The sequence below is a fragment of the Lolium perenne genome, chromosome 4, assembly GCF_019359855.2.
Source record: "Lolium perenne isolate Kyuss_39 chromosome 4, Kyuss_2.0, whole genome shotgun sequence".
Classification (NCBI taxonomy): Eukaryota; Viridiplantae; Streptophyta; class Magnoliopsida; order Poales; family Poaceae; genus Lolium; species Lolium perenne.
This window is the reverse complement of record NC_067247.2, coordinates 184,356,017-184,370,079: the sequence shown is the minus strand read 5'-3', so window position 1 is coordinate 184,370,079 and position 14,063 is coordinate 184,356,017. Positions and strand designations below refer to the sequence as shown.

Sequence of the window (14,063 nt, the reverse complement as noted above, 5' to 3'; positions counted from 1 at the left end):
GTGTTGTTACAGAATACAAACCTATCTCTCTAACACCCTCCCTTAATCACAACTTAGATAAGTTGAGATTATGTTTAAATTCTTCAAAAGTTCGGTGTGGAAGTGGCTTTGTGAAACCATCAGCAACTTGATCTTTCGAAGGAATGAATCGAATTTCCAGTTGCCTCTTCAACACTCGTTCTCTCACAAAGTAAAAATCAATCTCAATGTCTTTGGCTCTTGCATGAAAAACAGGATTTGCTGACAAATATATTGCTCCCAGATTATCACACCATAGACAAGGAGTTTGTGTCAACTTTACTCCTAACTCAGCAAGCAAAGACTGTACCCATATCAGTTCAGCTATTGCATTGGCTATAGACTTATATTCTGCTTCAGTACTAGACCTGGAAACCGTGTCCTGTTTCTTAGCACTCCAAAAAATTAAGTTCGGTCCAAAGAATACAGCAAACCCTCCTGTGGACCGACGATCATCTACACAACCTGCCCAGTCTGCGTCTGAAAAGGCACTAACCAGTGTAGAAGCAGACTTCATAAATGTCAGGCCAACTGTCATGGTATGCTTAACATACCTCAGAATACGTTTAGCAGCAATCCAATGCATAGTAGTGGGAGCATGCAGGTACTGACACACTTTATTTACTGCATAGGATATATCTGACCTGGTAAGAGTGAGATACTGTAGAGCACCTACCATACTCCTGTACTTGGTGCTGTCTTCAGGCCCTAATAAATCTCCCTGATATGCAGTAATTTTCTCTGAGGATGACAATTGTGTAGGCATGCCCGTGCAATTGACCATGCCGACCCGTGTCAATATATCTTGAGCATATTTTGCCTGACTCAGAACTATCCCATCATCAACCTTCTGTACCTCAATACCCAAGAAGAAATTGAGATCACCAAGATCCTTCAATGCAAATTCTTGACTTAAATCCTTTAGCAAAGCATTAGTTGCAGCTTGAGAAGAACTTGCAACAATAATATCATCCACGTAGATAAGCATAGAGATGGTAATATGGGCCTTTCGATAGATGAATAGTGATGTATCAGACTTGGAAGCAACAAAGGCAATAGAAACTAGCTTAGAGCTCAAACTAGAATACCATGCTCGAGGTGCTTGTTTTAGTCCATGTAACCCTTGTCAAGTTTGCAAACATGAGTTGGTTTTCCTTTATCTTCATACCCAGGTGGTTATCGCATATAAACCTCCTCTTCCAAAACACCATGAAGAAACGCGTTCTTGACATCTAGCTGTCGCAAACTCCATCCCCTAGACACAGAAATTGATAAGACAAGACGAACAGTTGCAATTTTAACAACAGGACTGAAAGTATCTTCATAATCAATCCCATAACGTTGTTTGAAACCTTTGGCTACCAATCTGGCCTTATATCGATCAATAGAGCCATCGGATTTACGTTTGACCTTGTATATCCATCGACAGTCAATCACATTTGTACCTGCACGTGACAGAACCAACTTCCACGTATTATTTATCATTAGAGCATCAAATTCCTCGTTCATTGCACCTTTCCAGTTCGGATCATTGAAGGAAGACTGAAGATTGGCCGGTTCCTCTGATATAGATGAAAGACACCAGCGAACGGATCCATCGGTGTACTGACGGGGCTTCACAATTCCCCGAGAGGCACGTGTAACAGGAGGAGCAGGGGGCAGCACAGGCCTGGACGCAGCTGAACTGGGCACAGAGGATCCTGTGTCTGCTGCTGTGAAGGAATCTTCCGGAGACGCAGAAGATCCGGTGGTCCGTTGTGTGGCCGAACGAGAGGACCGGGAGCTGGCCGCACGGGAGCTGGCCGCAGGGGATCCCAGCGGTTGGGCGGGAGAGTGCGCGGCCACTCGCACGCGCGTGGGGGACCGATGAGCGGGAGACGTCGCGCGTCCACTCGCACGCGCGTCTGCGTCAGGCGTGGGTCCGGCGGGTGATGATGGCGCCCCAGTTGGAAACGTCGGCGCGTGATCCGACAAGATTTGCGCCGATCCCGAGGGAGATCCATCCAGAAAATCGTCCTGGGATCGCGAGCTGCTGTTGTTTTCACCTGAAAACTGGAAAGAGCCGTTTTCACTGCTGGAAGCTCCGTTTTGCCTGAGATTTTCGCCTGTTGCTGTATGTCCTCGAGTAATACCCTGCGGAACAGTAAAAGCAGGGCTGACAGGAGGATTAGTAGCATGAGTATGATCCATATGTAATTCATCAATAATGTCGTCCCCTTCCTCAAAATTTCGAAGTGTAGGGTCAAGGAGTAGAATTTGCTCTCGCAGCACTGCGCCGGCATTAGGATGTAGATTTTTTAATGGAAAAATAGTCTCATCGAAAACTACATCACGAGAGATGTAAACACGGCCGGTAGATACTTCGAGGCACTTAACCCCTTTGTGACGGGGGCTATAGCCAAGGAACACACATTGTTTGGAACGAAACGCTAATTTGCGCTTATTGTATGGGCAGAGGTTGGGCCAGCACGCACAGCCAAAAACACGAAGAGATGAATAATTAGGTCATGTACCAAGAAGACGATGCACAGGAGTGTCATTGTTGATTACTTCGGTGGGGAGCATATTTATGAGGTATGTGGCAGTGAGGAAGGCTTCATCCCAAAATTTGAGAGGCATACCCGCGTGGGCAAGAAGAGCAAGTCCAACCTCGACAATGTGGCGATGCTTTCTCTCAGCAGATCCATTCTGCTGGTGAGCATGAGGACATGAAACATGGTGAGAAATCCCTTGTGTTTGAAAGAGAGAAATGAGTTTCACATATTCACCTCCCCAATCGGATTGAACAGTGAAGATTTTCCTATCAAACTTCCGTTCAACAAGTTTTTGAAAATTCACAAAGGCAGCTGATAGGGCAAAGGTGGCCGATCTTTCGATGAGACATGGATAAATCGATTTGTTGGTGGAGTTCATGCTTGACGATCCGACTACACGTGCAAAGCTCGTGCGCCAATGCAATCGCTAGGACAATCTCCGGGAGTTACTGATCCTGCGGATGCACAATCAGCCTGACCAGCGAGGGTCTTAATTCCTACCTGAAATCGAGAACAAGTAAGAACTAATGATGCAATCAGAATATTGCGGATGAAAGATGAAAGCTTTATTGAATAAGGTGGGATTCCGAATAGTCGGTCTTGTTCTGGGCGTTGGCCTCAAAAGAAGTACACGAGAGTTGCAGCGATGGCTAACTTTTAATCTAATCAAAATCTGAGTCTAAACGTGATGGCTATGGGGGTATTTAAAGGAGGAAAAGGTGGGGTTTCGGCCAACCATACGTATGGTGGTCGAACCAAACCCTAGAAGGCCTTTCCCCCTTCAATACGGACTCTAAAAAGTGGCTGACTTAATTCCTGCGAAAATGACATGGGCCTGGCCCAAAACTAAAGGTGACGCAGCACCATAACATGCTATGGACGAAATTATGAAGTGGGAAACTCTATATTTCGTCCATGTCTTCATCTCTTTTTATGGTGGCTTCAAAGTTCTGAAATCTCCACTTGCGGCGTCATCTTCAATCCTCAAACGCTTGCTGCCATCTCCTCCATGCGTGATCATGCTCCAATGCTTGTCCTCCTCATCCATGCTTGGTCCATCATTCCTAAGAGTAACAAACATATCTGATTTAGGCAGCATCATATTCTCATGTATGTGAGGAATAGTTCCAAGAAACGAAAGTACCTGATAGTTAAGTTGTTTGGCACGAGCTCGAGTGATTGGTCCTTGTATTTGTGTGGCTGTAGGTACAGCGGTTGTATCAAGAGATAGGATGTCCTCATCATGCCCCCCTTCTTGAATTGAAGTCGTCCTCGACGAAAGCTCCTCGTCTTCACCAAAGTAAGGCTTCAAATCTGCAATGTTAAATGTAGGACTAACCGGACCCAATTCTGCAGGAAGCTCAAGTTTATATGCATTATCATTTATTTTCTCTAACACCTTAAAAGGACCAGCAGCGCGGGGCATTAGTTTAGACTTGCGCAATTCAGGAAAACGATCTTTGTGCAAATGCAACCAAACGAGATCACCAACATCAAACACAACATGCTTTCTTCCTCTATCCCCAGCAATTTTATACTTAGCATTCATGCGTGCTATGTTGTCTTTAGTAGTCTCATGCAATTTTAGTATCAATTCAGCACGGTCTGTAGCATCCAAATTATTTTGCACAGAAGATGGTAAAGGCAACAAATCAATAGGTGCACGTGGTACAAAACCATAAACAATCTCAAATGGGCACATCTTAGTGGTAGAATGCAGCGAACGATTGTAAGCAAATTCAACATGAGGTAAACATTCTTCCCACAATTTTAAGTTCTTCTTCAAAACAGCCCGCAGCATAGTAGACAAAGTTCTATTTACTACTTCAGTTTGTCCATCAGTTTGGGGATGACATGTAGTACTAAACAGCAATTTAGTCCCCAACTTAGCCCATAAACATCTCCAAAAGTGGCTAAGAAATTTAGTATCACGATCAGAATCAATAGTATTTGGCACACTATGTAAACGCACAATTTCGCGAAAGAACAAATCAGCAACATGTGTAGCATCATCAGTTTTGTGACATGGAATAAAGTGTGCCATCTTAGAAAACCTATCCACAACAACAAAGATACTATCTCTCCCCTTCTGTGTACGAGGCAAACCCAAAACGAAATCCATAGAAATATCCTCCCACGGTACACTAGGAACATGAAGAGGCATATATAAACCATGTGGATTAAGTCGAGACTTAGCTTTTTGACATGTAGTGCAGCGTGCCACAAATCTCTCAACATCTCGACGCATACGTGGCCAAAAGAAGTGTGCAGCAAGTACATCCTCCGTCTTCTTCACACCGAAGTGACCCATCAATCCTCCTCCATGCGCCTCCTGTAACAACAAAAGACGAACGGAACCATCTGGGATGCATAGCTTGTTAGCACGGAACACAAATCCATCATTGAGGACGAATTTGTTCCATGTTCTACCATCTTTACAATTCAGCAACACATCTTGAAAATCAGCATCAAGCAAGTATTGTTCCTTTATGGTTTCTAATCCAAAAATCTTGAAGTCAAGTTGAGATAGCATAGTATAACGGCGCGACAAAGCATCAGCAATAACATTATCTTTACCCTTTTTGTGTTTGATAACATAAGGAAAAGACTCTATAAACTCAACCCACTTTGCATGGCGACGATTCAACTTAGCTTGACTACGAATATGCTTCAAAGATACATGATCAGAATGTATAACAAATTCTTTAGGCCATAAATAATGTTGCCAAGTTTCTAATGTCCGAACCAGCGCATATAATTCTTTATCATAAGTAGAATAGTTCAGACTAGGCCCACTCAATTTTTCACTAAAATATGCAACAGGTTTGCCCTCTTGTAATAACACACCTCCCAAACCAATTCCACTAGCATCACATTCAAGCTCAAAAGTCTTATTGAAATCAGGAAGTTGGAGTAATGGCGCATGTGTTAACTTATCTTTCAGAATCATGAAGGCGTCTTGTTGCGCATCGCCCCACACAAAGGGCACATCCTTCTTTGTAAGCTCATTCAGCGGCGCAGCAATGGATCCAAAATCTTTCACAAAGCGCCTATAGAAGCCAGCGAGGCCAAGAAAACTCCTCACTTGTGTGACCGTCTTTGGCTGCGGCCAACTCTCAATTGCCTCAATCTTGGCTGGATCAACTTCAATTCCCTGCGCAATAACAACATAGCCAAGAAACGCAACTCGATTGGTGCAAAAGGTGCACTTCTCAAGATTACCATACAAACGTGTATCACGTAAAGCATTGAAAACAGCACGTAAATGATCCAAATGTTCCTCCAAAGATTTGCTATAAATCAGAATATCATCAAAGTATACCACCACAAAACGTCCAATAAAAGCACGTAAAACTTCGTTCATCAGTCTCATGAAAGTACTAGGTGCATTAGTTAAACCAAAGGGCATTACTAACCACTCATATAAGCCGAACTTAGTTTTAAAGGCTATTTTCCATTCATCTCCTAATTTCATACGAATCTGGTGGTAACCACTACGCAAATCAACTTTAGAGAACATAATAGAACCACTCAATTCATCAAGCATATCATCTAAACGAGGTATAGGATGACGGTATCGAATGGTAATATTATTAATAGCTCTACAATCAGTACACATGCGTGAAGAACCATCCTTCTTAGGTACCAAGATAATAGGAACAGCACATGGACTAAGAGACTCACGAATGTAACCTTTATCTTGTAGAACCTGAATTTGTCGCTGAATCTCTTTCGTCTCTTCAGGATTGGTACGGTATGGTGCACGGTTGGGCAGCGAAGCTCCTGGAATCAAGTCAATCTGGTGTTCTATCCCACGAATAGGTGGCAATCCAGGTGGAACATCTTGTGGAAACACATCAATGAATTCCTGCAAAAGGTTAGCAACCGCAGGTGGCAAAGAAGGAGGCATATCCTCAAATGAAAACAGAACTTCTTTGCAAATAATAGCATAGCATTGAGTAGTGTTCACATCAAGTTCAGCAAGATCAGATTTGCTAGCAAGCAAACAAGGATTCTTCAAACGAATTTCAGTAGCATGGTTCGAATCAGATTCAGTATTAGTCTTATGTGGCACAAAATCAGCAGCAACAATCTGATTTTCACTCTTATGTTTCTCCTCGTTTTGTACTCTACTAGCTCTAGCAAGATCATCTTTTACTATTTGTTCAGGAGTCATAGGTTTGAGACCAATTTTCTTTCCATCATGCATAAGAGAATACTGATTAGTTCTACCATTATGAACATATTCTTTATCAAATTGCCAAGGTCTACCAAGTAACAAAGAACAAGCTTGCATAGGTACAACATCACAATCAACAAAATCAGAATATGTACCAATAGTAAAATGCACACGTGTAGTTCTTGTTACCTTGAGCTTCCGAGAGCTCTCAAACCATTGAATGTAGTATGGATGTGTGCGCTGTCTTGTAGAAAGAGAAAGCTTCTCCACCATGGCAACGCTAGCCAGATTATTGCAGCTCCCTCCATCAATAATGATCCTTATAGCTCGCTCTTTTACAACGCCTCTTGTTTGAAACAGATTGTGGCGTTGATCATTCTCAGCTTTGCTCAATTGCACGCTCAACACACGCTGTGCAACTAAGCTCCTGTACTGATCAGCAGTGTTAGCATCCATTACCTCTATCTCGCTCTCAGAATCAGAATTGGCACCATCACGTGCAGCAATAAGGGCCAATGTATCTTCATCAAAGTCACTTGCAGAATCATATTCTCCATCTTCACGCACCAACATCACACGCTTTGTTCTGCATTCTCTCTCTATGTGACCAAATCCCAAGCATTTGCGACATTGAATGTCGCGCGTCTTCCCTGTGGAGGCCATGGAAGATGAACTCCGAGGAGGACCAGCAGATGGTGGTGGAGTCGCAGCAGGTGGTGCTCGTGATGCAGGCGCGGTGTACTTGGAAGTAGTAGGTGCTGGTGCAGTCCCATGCGATGGTGGCGCTGATTGTCGAGGAGACCACGACGATGTACGACCTGCAGAAACATTAGCTCTTCTCCATGGTGGTTGACGATCCTGCACTTCACGTTCAGCTTTGCAAGCAAGATGAAACAAGCGAGTAATAGTGTTGTACTCCTTATAATCTAAAATATGTTGAATCTCTTTATTCAAACCACCAAAGAAACGTGCAAGCATAGCCTCATTATCCTCTACAACACCACAGCGAATCATACCAGTTTGCAATTCTTGATAATAGTCTTCTACAGAATTTTTCCCTTGTTCTAAGCGAGACAATTTCTTAAGTAAATCACGCTGATAATGTGGAGGAACAAAACGAGTATGCATAGCAAGTTTTAAACCAAACCAAGTAGTAGGAATATTAGCAGGACGTGCTCTACAATGTTCAGACCACCAAATAGAAGCAAAATCTTTGAACTCACAAGTAGCAGCACTAACACGCAAGTGCTCAGGGTATTTTAAACATGCAAAGCGTTGTTCTACTTCCAATTCCCATGTAAGATATGCATCAGGATTATATCTACCCTCAAATGGCGGAATATTCAATTTAAGTTTAGCAACATGATCATCATCATTACGTACCGGCCGTGGAGGTGGACGAGCGTTGCGGTTCAATTGTCGTGGACGACCCGGTGCAGGTTGTTCGACTTCCTCGCCGTCCAGCACGTTCTCCTCGACCTGCTCGTCCGCGTCCGCTTCATAGTCTTCGTATCCCTCATCAGAAGGCGCGTCAGGTGCGGCTGCTGCAGCAGGAGCGGTACCCGCGAGCACATCCGCACGAGGAACGCGGCGTGCGCGTCGTTGCACGTTGTCGCGAGGTGGCGGCAACCGAGTCAAAAGCTCCTGGAACTTGGCGTCGAGCTTGGAGTTGAAAGCTGCCTCGAGGCCATCCAGCTTGTCCAGCGCGTCGGTGAGTTTGGCATCCACGTCACCAATGCGCGCATCGGTGTCGCGTGCATGCCCGCCCAAAAGGTGGGTGAAGTGAGCATGTAACTGCTCAGACGTCATCTTGGCCGGGTCAACAGCGGCCGGATTAACTGGTCCTGACATGGTTAGTACAGACAAAAGCAGAACTGTATATGCTTACAAAACTACGGAATATGGTGGTTCACGCGCAATTCGTCAAGCAAAATACAAAGCTCTTACAAGTTCTTACCAAACAGGAGGAAGGCGATGTAACAACCAGCAAGGATCAACGTCTCCAAAGATTGCCAAAGCGATTACCAGGTGTCGACACAAAGCACGTGGAGACAATATGTGGAGCTGTAGGATGACGTATATATGGTAGCAAAACAGCAATTGTCAAAACAGCAATGCAATATTGAAAGTATGCTCAACGACGGTACTGTGCTGGTCCTAGGCTAGACCGTACTAGAGACGCGAGCCTAGAACACTAGCGAGGTCACGGCGCGGCACACCAGCAACTAGCAGCGATGAGGTGGCGATGAGGTGGCGACGCGAGGTGCGAAAAATCACTATGATGGCAAGTGTCTCAAACTGATCCCCAAGGTCTAAAAACAGTATAGCCTCAGAAAAAAAAATTTGTCAAAATTTCGGGGGTGCTCCGGAAAGGGCGCTGGCGCCAAAAAAATGCCGCTATAACGGCGAGTGGCGAAAAATGATCGCCAAAGTGAAAAACCAATGTAGCCAGAAAATTTTTTCGGAAGCGTTTCCAGACTTTTTTTTTTTTTTGCTCTCCTTCCAATTCTTTACTGGCGGCCGAAACTTAACTCACGGAAATTTTTCTGCAGCGCAAGATGATATTAGAAGGTAACAGCTAAGTAGGAAAAACAATAAAACCTAATTCTACACGGGCTCTGTCGCGGCAGAGAAACAGCACGAATCCGTGTCGCGGTAGGATACAGGGTATATGGCAGATGTATATGTCTGTGGCGGAAACAATCTGGTGGGTGTATATGGTGGATGTATCTGGCAGTGGCGGAAGTATATGGTGGTGTATATGGAAGTGGTGGAAGTATATGGTGGATGTATCTGGCAGTGGCGGAAGTATATGGTGGGTGTATATGACGGTGATCTGCGTATGGTGCGAGTGGGCGGCGGCGGCGTGACTAATATGACCAGAACTCGAAACTCTAAAGGAACTAGACGCTAAGACCAGCAACTCGACACGAAGATGCAGACACAAATTCAACTATGCAAAACTGAAAAGACAATGCAAGGCGTGGCAGGGGGTTTATGGGACGATATGATCTAAACCCTAACTGTATATTTGATTTTTGGCTTTTTCGTGGTTTATGGGTATGATGGCAGATGCAATCTACACTAGGAAAACAGTAAATTCTCACCGAGCAACCTGAAATCTGATACCACTTGATAGGGCTAAGGTGGCCGATCTTTTGATGAGACGTGGATAGATCGATTTGTTGGTGGAGTTCGTGCTTGACGATCCGACTACACGTGCAAAGCTCGTGCGCCAATGCAATCGCTAGGACAATCTCCGGGAGTTACTGATCCTGCGGATGCACAATCAGCCTGACCAGCGAGGGTCTTAATTCCTACCTGAAATCGAGAACAAGTAAGAACTAATGATGCAATCAGAATATTGCGGATGAAAGATGAAAGCTTTATTGAATAAGGTGGGATTCCGAATAGTCGGTCTTGTTCTGGGCGTTGGCCTCAAAAGAAGTACACGAGAGTTGCAGCGATGGCTAACATTTAATCTAATCAAAATCCGAGTCTAAACGTGATGGCTATGGGGGTATTTAAAGGAGGAAAAGGTGGGGTTTCGGCCAACCATACGTATGGTGGTCGAACCAAACCCTAGAAGGCCTTTCCCCCTTCAATACGGACTCTAAAAAGTGGCTGACTTAATTCCTGCGAAAATGACATGGGCCTGGCCCAAAACTAAAGGTGACGCAGCACCATAACATGCTATGGACGAAATTATGAAGTGGGAAACTCTATATTTCGTCCATGTCTTCATCTCTTTTTATGGTGGCTTCAAAGTTCTGAAATCTCCACTTGCGGCGTCATCTTCAATCCTCAAACGCTTGCTGCCATCTCCTCCATGCGTGATCATGCTCCAATGCTTGTCCTCCTCATCCATGCTTGGTCCATCATTCCTAAGAGTAACAAACATATCTGATTTAGGCAGCATCATATTCTCATGTATGTGAGGAATAGTTCCAAGAAATGAAAGTACCTGATAGTTAAGTTGTTTGGCACGAGCTCGAGTGATTGGTCCTTGTATTTGTGTGGCTGTAGGTACAACGGTTGTATCAAGAGATAGGATGTCCTCATCAGCAGCTAAGGCATCTGACTTGCGCTTAAGCAAATAAATCCATGTGAACTTACTATAATCATCGGTAAAGCTTACATAGTAATCATGACGGCCAACAGATGTAGGTGCAGGACCCCATACATCAGAAAAGACTAATTGAAGAGGGACTGTAGATACACTGGTGGATATAGGATATGGCAACTGATGACTCTTAGCCTGCTGACACGGGTCACAGACAAACACACTAGAACTATCTCTAATACATGGAATTTTATTTTTGCTAATAATTTTCCTAACAATGACAAGCGAGGGATGACCAAGACGACTATGCCACTGAGATTGGGATGGCTTGGCGGCAACAAAGGCATGCTTCCGGGAACTTGATGAAGCCAAGGACGCAATAAGAGGATAAAGGCCGCCAACACACCTCCCTCTATGAATTATTCTCCGGGTGGCCTGATCCTTAATCAAAAAGAAGAAGGGATGAAACTCGATGAACACGTGATTATCATATGTGAATCGATGAACGGAGAGTAAATTTTTGGAGGCATTAGGGACATGCAAAACATTGCGAAGATGAAAGTTTTGAGTAGGGTTACGAACTATTGAATGACCAACATGGGAAATACTCATACCTTGTCTATTGGCGGTGTTAACCTTGCCGTAGCCCTTGTACGTGTCCCGGAACGTCAGGTTGTTGAGCTCACTAGTAATGTGATGTGTAGCACCGGAATCCTGGTACCAATTTGTGTCCACACCATAGGCAGCATGAATCTCCTTATCACCATAGTCATCATCCTCAGAGTAGCGAGACCAATAGTCCTTTGCATCATGCCCCTCCTTGTTGTAGATTTGACACGTGACATCAACCCAAGGTGTAGTACAGCGGCGTGGGTCCTGGAGGTCCACGACCACCACCACGACCTTGATAGGACTGGCGGTCATCACGTCGACTGTCACGACGGTCATCTCGGCGATCATCCCGGCGGTCACCACGATCACCACGTGGCCGGCCGGTGTTGTAGTTCCCATTGTAGTTGGAATTGCTGGAGGAGCGAGGACGGTACTGTCGAGAGGAAGCATTGGCGGAGGACTCAAACTCAACAGAGGAGGACTTGTTCAACATCTCTTGGCGCTGGTCGTAGGCATGTAGCTGAGAGTAGAGCATACTGAGCGAGACCGGTGTTGTGGACACACTGAGAGCTGCAACCAGTGCATTGTAGCCCGCGCCAAGGCTAGCTAGGATGTAGGATACGAGCTGCCTATCCTGCAGGGGGTGCCCAGCCGCGATGAGTTCATCATCAAACCCCTGCATCTTGGCAAGAAATTCCGAGGTTGACAGCTTCTTGGTGTTGGCTAAGGCAATGAGCAGATTGGTGACTTTGGCCTCGCTTTGCGCCGCAAACATCTCGTCAAGGGCACTCCAGACTCCAGCAGTATGAGGAATCCGATGAACATGAGGAAGGATCTCCCGTGAGAGGGATTGAAGAAGGTATGACAGGACCATCTGATCACGGGAGACCCAGGCTGCATATGCTAGATTGGGCGCTGTCTTGGCCGGATTGTCGTTGTCTGCTGGGGTAAGGACCAGTTGTTTTGGCGGAGCGGCGTCCGTTCCGTCAAGGAGGCCGTCGACCATGGCGCCGCGGATGGAGGGCAGTACCTGGGAACGCCATAAGGGGTAGTTGTCTCGCGTCAATTTGTCGGAGGGCGTTGCCCCCAGATTGATTTGCGGGCTGCTGCTGGAGCTAGCCATGAGAGCGATAAACAGGTCGAGCGTCGTCGGGGATGTTTCGTCGAGCGATGCGATCAGGAGAAGTTTAGGTGGAAGAGCTGGCGTGATACCATATAAGAAAACAATCTGATCAGGTAGCAGGCTACTCAGATGATTACCGAGTCACTGGTTTCATCTATTTATGGAAGGCACTTTGCGGTGCTAGCAAGATTACACTTGGAATAGGATTATAGGACTCTATCGATAGGTGTTGTTACAGAATACAAACCTATCTCTCTAACAGACTCTCCACCGTACCTTGGCATGCACACCCGAGTGAAGCATTGATCTGTGTATTTTGTTATTGGCAGTGCCACGGCTTAATGCTTTGCCCTAGCCTACTGGTTTGCACCGCTCTATGCTGCACAAATATTCTACCTTGAGAATGCAGTTAGAGAAACAAGGATGATTGTGCTAAACCCATGTTGATAAGAGATGCGAAACCATGCAGTTAGAGCAACAAGAATGCAGTTAGAGGGGGTACAAATGAATCAACTCTTGCTAAGAGAGGCCAAACCATGCATTACTAAGAAAAATCTATGGAATTTCAAATATTATTAAGCCCATAAGCATGCAGTTAGAGTTAGGGGAATATTTGGAAGCCTTAGACCATGCCACTATCCCTGTTTCCGACAATGTATTTCCCGACGTCATCTTTAAGGGTGCAAACGTGACATCACAACACTAGATGTGGCCATGTTAGATGGAAAAGATCGAAGGGCCAAAGATTGTGAGGCGAGATGCAATGGCAAGGTGTGAGAATGGAAAAAGCATGCGGCGCAACACACCTGAAAATCTTCGGAGACTTGCAGTTAGTAGCGCAACAGATGATGAACAAGTGCGATGCGGTCAATGATAACATGATAGCGTATCGGATGCATACAATGAGCTCGAAGGAACTTTCGATGGATGTGAAGTAAATCATGTGAGTAGATTCAATAACGATGAAGCCGATATTCTGGCAAATATCGGGTTACAGTGCCCATACCCCCAAGAGTATTTTGGGAGGAAATCAGCGATACATCAATCAAGCCAAAGAAACTCGCAGCACGGGAGCAGCCAAAGAAAAAGAAGGACAAGCATAAAAAGGGCTCGGGGGCTGCAGCAGCCCTAGAATCATCGAATTCGGACGAGGAGGAGGAACAAGAGGAGGTGCTGATGATACTGATTCCATGGATGCAAGCATACTTGGCATACATCGTAAACAATGAAATGCCGGAAGACCCAATCGATGCTCGCATAGTCATTAGGAGATCTAAAGCATTCAAAATTGTCAAAGGTGGGCTATATAAACGCAGTATCTCCAGAGTCCTACAAAGATGCGTCACACCCGAAGAGGGACAGCTCATACTCAAGGACATACATGAAGGAATATGCGGCCATCACGCAAGCAGCCGAGCAATTGCGGCCAAGGCATTCTGGGTGAGTTTTTATAGGCTTTCATCCATAGAGGACGTGAAGAACATCGTGCGTACCTGTGAAGCCTGTCAAAGATTCGCGTCCAAGCCACATGCT

The 14,063-nt window shown here is 45.2% G+C and overlaps 1 protein-coding gene across 1 annotated transcript; it reads right to left on the bottom strand.

The window, feature by feature from the left end:
• Window positions 1-509: 509 nt before the first annotated feature.
• On the bottom strand, window positions 510-12,530 carry LOC139839225 (uncharacterized). The gene is made up of 5 exons (XM_071829274.1): window positions 11,890-12,530; window positions 11,432-11,840; window positions 1,210-2,151; window positions 663-1,054; window positions 510-549 (listed from the first exon to the last, which is right to left on the bottom strand). The coding sequence occupies exons 1-5, from the start codon at window positions 12,528-12,530 to the stop codon at window positions 510-512; spliced, it is 2,424 nt and encodes an 807-aa protein (XP_071685375.1).
• Window positions 12,531-14,063: the final 1,533 nt, after the last annotated feature.

What these genes read in the sequence shown, in the direction of transcription:
- LOC139839225 (XM_071829274.1), bottom strand. Translation starts at nt 12,530, where the DNA reads ATGGCTAGCTCCAGCAGCAGCCCGCAAATCAATCTGGGGGCAACGCCC. An exon ending in CGCCAAGAGATGTTGAACAA is followed by an intron (nt 11,841 to 11,889) that starts GTCCTCCTCTGT and finishes TCCTCTCGACAG; the next exon opens with TACCGTCCTCGCTCCTCCAG. An exon ending in CAGTATCTCACTCTTACCAG is followed by an intron (nt 550 to 662) that starts GTCAGATATATC and finishes ATACCATGACAG; the next exon opens with TTGGCCTGACATTTATGAAG.